Genomic DNA, 4,074 nt, shown 5'->3' on the forward strand with positions numbered 1-4,074 from the left:
TTTTGAAGTTTCGTGAGTGATTTGAGTTTTGAAAAATAACTTTTTAGAGTTTTTTAAATTTTTAAAAAATATTAAAATGTATTTTCAAGTAAAAATTAAAAATTTTATGAACAAACGCTAATTTCGAAAATTGAGAAAATTTTTTGAAAAAAAAAAGGGAAAAACAGACGGGCTCTAAAGATGCTTGCCTTTAAAGATAGGAAGGCGGCACTATCTCCATCATTTTTCTTAACTTACAAATATAACAAAAACAAAGAAAAAGAAACAAAAAATTGAAAACAGACAGCAAAAGGGGGAAAACTGCAGTCAACCGAGCGACTAAGCGAGACGCTGCTCAGCTCCATTGCTCCCACCTACGTCTTCCAATTACTAAGGTGGAAGAAAAATCATCGCTAAATTCATTGTTCTCCTTTCAGTTCTCTTATATTTCATTCTCAAATCGGAAGCAGTAGGGAAAACTATGGCTAGAGCCGGAGGAATTACAAACGCTGTGAATGTAGGTATAGCAGTACAAGCAGATTGGGAGAATCGTGAATTTATTTCTCACATCTCCCTTAACGTCCGTAAACTTTTCGATTTCCTCGTCCAATTTGGTAACTATTCTCTAACTCCTTCAATCTCCTTAGAGTAATTTTTACAGGTAAAAACTTAATCTGGTTTTTACGCAAAATCAAACAATTTAGCCGTAGTAGTTAGAATTAAACTGAAAATACACATCAGTTAACCATGATTAAGTAGTAAATGTGTGTATGAAAGATGTATGTTTTGCCTTCATTGATTTGGTATAAATACTGAGTGTGGGTGCATTTTACCCTTTTTCCTATTTTTTTTAACAGTGTAGCGATTAATGTTGTTGTATTTACAGAGGCAACGACGAAGAGCAAATTGGCGACACTGAATGAGAAGCTCGATACACTTGAACGTCGCTTGGAACTGCTTGAAGTACAAGTCACCACAGCCATTGCTAATCCAGCTCTGTTTAATGTGTGAAATGATGATGCATCATTCTAATAATGCTCTTTATCTGTAAGCTGCTTTACTTCTGTATTATAAAATGCTTGGTTATTGGAGATCATATTTGTTAAAAGTCCTTATTTTTATGAAAATTAGTTAATGAATCAATCAAATGTGCCTCGATCTGGAATTTGTTAGGTTAGCTATATGAATACCGATCTATTCAAGTCAGTTACATTTCAATGCCAAACGATTTGACACAATTTTTGTGCAAGTGATGGGTGGAATTTAAGTAAGCTTTGCTCCTGCCTTCGCTTCCAGGAGGGTAGTTTGAATACCTATTAGATTTAAAGGCTTTTTATTCTGATTTCTCTGGTTCTTAAAAGCTACTATTCTCTTGAGTTGGTTCATGGCTAGTATAACACTAATAACTATGTCTCAGTCCCAAACAAGTTGGAGGTTTTTTTTTTTTTTTTTTTTTTTTTTTGCTTCTTCTTTGAGTTTTCAGTCTTGCAAGCGGTCCATTCCCCTAATCCGTCAGCCCATCTATTCCTACCTACCTTCTCTATGGCCGGTACGTAAGCATAAGGTAAGCATTCCGCCTAAGCCTTCTTAGTGTCTTAGCTATCCAGCTAGGGTACCTTTTATTATTCCTTGATCCTTTGAAACTGCTCACCCGCTTTCCCACCTTTCCGAACTGAATTCGGTTTACCAAAGGATCGAGAAAATTCCCCTCATTTTGGCGAATTTGACTGATCCTTGAAATCCATCGGCTATATGAATTCTCGATGACCATGTTCACCATTTAAATTCATCTCAAGCCAACATTTCACAAAATAAAAATAAAAATAAGGATCAAAATGTCTAATAAGGCTAATAGATTCCTAGAAAGCGTAGGACCTATTAAACATATTAACATTTTACTAAAATATATTCCCAACTAATTGGTACTGCCTCTATAAGACTTTTTCTTCAATTGTGCCCTATCTTTCATTCCAAGAGTTTGTAGGTTTTTCGAGACAACTTCTTTCCATGTGATTTTAGGTCTACCTCGTCTCCGTTTAACACCTTTACTCACCATAGTTCACAGCTAATGCATCATAGAAATACTTTGTTAAGAAGGTTGAAATAGGACTGAGAAGTGGATATGAGGGAACAAAAGGTTGCATGCATTCTGCTAGACCATCTTAGTCTTTTGACCTAATTAATATGAAGCAAATGGTACTATACCTTCTGTAAGGTCGTTTCAATCTCCATGCCTGCCTTCTAGATATGACTCCATGGAACTCTAATCTGCTGGATCTCGGCCTCTTATTTTCTTGCTTTCTTCTTTCACCTTCTCTCACTCGCAATTACACCATGAGAAGCTGATTTGCTTCTTCCACATGAGATGTGGTTCTGATTTTTCTGTATTCCTTTTTCGTTTTTGAAATTTGTCTGATTTTAAATCTTCTTTCACTTGTTATGTACAACAACTGTGTAAATTATGTACAACAACCATGTAAAATCTCATAATCAATCAACTATGCTCAATCTCAAACTAGTTGAGGTCAGCTGTGTGAATCATCTGATTCAGTCTGCTTTTTCTGTAATACTAAAAGAATTATCTTATGAACTAAATTAGGGGTTCCCTAAATCATACTTGGACATAGAAATCTTTAACTAAGATATAATGACTTTCTGGAAAACATCAGAAGTGTAACATCAACTATGCCTTAATCCCTACAAAAAGCTCATTCTTGTTGTAATTTTTAATATTGTTTGCAAAACAGAATTTACATAATGAAAGGTCAGACATGATAATGAAATAGCTTGCTGTCCAAATACCATGGAGTTATTTCCAGACTCGTTATTGGTAACATGGTTGATTTCTCTGAGTTTACTTGTTTTTCCCTTGCCTTCATCTAGCCACCAGACTCTTAGCTTCGGTTGAGCAGTGTTTATTTTTATTTTATAAAGTTATAAGATTATACCAGTGTTTAATTGTAATGGACTTATAGGAATATGGTGTAGTAATAAGTCTTAGTTCTAGTTGCTTTTATCTGAGATAATTCATCTCTTATCAAAAAAAAAAAAAGAGAATCTGAGACAATTCTTCAGCAACAAATTTCTCAGATCTCCCAATCCAGAGACTCCTTGAATCAAGCTGCTTTCTCATCAGCTGTTCCAACTTGATCACACAGCTTTCTTGTCTATCACACATATCTTATTTTTACAGAGTCACGAAACTTGTTTATTCGGACCTCACTGACGCTATCACCCTGGAACTTCGAGTGCTGAAAGGTGGTGTGTTCCTGAAATGAAAGGGTTGGTGCTTCCAAATACTCATTCTTTCCAACTTCATTTGTTCCCTGTATATTTGATTTTCTTTATTTTAATCTTCTGGATTTAGCACCCTACTTCCTGAATCCAAAAAATAAAAAAAATAAAAAAGTTAACGCCCTACATGCATGTATGTTGCCTGGAAATTTGGGCATGAACTTGCTCTGTCTCATCCATTTTCTTTACGTTAACTGATTAACATATTCTTTTGGCAGTCTTGCTCTTGCAACAATAGCATCAACTATGCCTTAAACCAAACTAGTTAAGGTTAGTTATATGAATCCTCAATGGCTTGTCACGATTCATTGACTAGTTTTTTGCATTACGTCGGCCTATCATAATTCTCCTTTCCCGAGTTTTAGACTGACAATGTTACAAGTTCACACAGGCTGGGTCATTTATGTATTTGCATAAAAAAGCTGCTGAGTTGATTGATCAATTTCAATTTTCTTTTGATGGTTCATTAAGTTAGTCCAGTCTTTCTAATTCAAGCTAATTGTTGTTGCAGTTCTTGTTTACAGTTTTGGCATCTCCTACTAGTGAAATTTTCTTTCCCCCCAACAACGATGAAAACTCTGTTAGTTCATGAGATGCTGTTTGAATACTTTCTCAAAATGGGGTTGAGAGAGGGACTCCTTGGACTTTATACTGCATGTGAACAGAAACTAATCAAGAATTCTATCCAATAAGCATCAAAATACTAAACATGGTCTCTAATAGCCATAGGAAAGTTCAAGTAGTCATACAACAATTTAAGGCATATCACAAGAATAACATGTTCGAATGTGTTTTCATGAT

General features: G+C 35.1%; 1 protein-coding gene across 1 annotated transcript; it reads left to right on the forward strand.

Moving 5' to 3' along the window:
- The first annotated feature begins 223 nt into the window (after window positions 1-223).
- Window positions 224-1,099, forward strand: LOC107767702 (protein BRICK 1-like). The gene is made up of 2 exons (XM_016586786.2): window positions 224-593; window positions 866-1,099. Exons 1-2 carry the CDS (start codon window positions 461-463, stop codon window positions 988-990), a joined length of 258 nt encoding a protein of 85 aa, XP_016442272.1. The 5' UTR covers window positions 224-460; the 3' UTR covers window positions 991-1,099.
- Window positions 1,100-4,074: the final 2,975 nt, after the last annotated feature.

This window comes from Nicotiana tabacum, chromosome 14 (genome assembly GCF_000715075.1).
Source record: "Nicotiana tabacum cultivar K326 chromosome 14, ASM71507v2, whole genome shotgun sequence".
NCBI lineage: Eukaryota > Viridiplantae > Streptophyta > Magnoliopsida > Solanales > Solanaceae > Nicotiana > Nicotiana tabacum.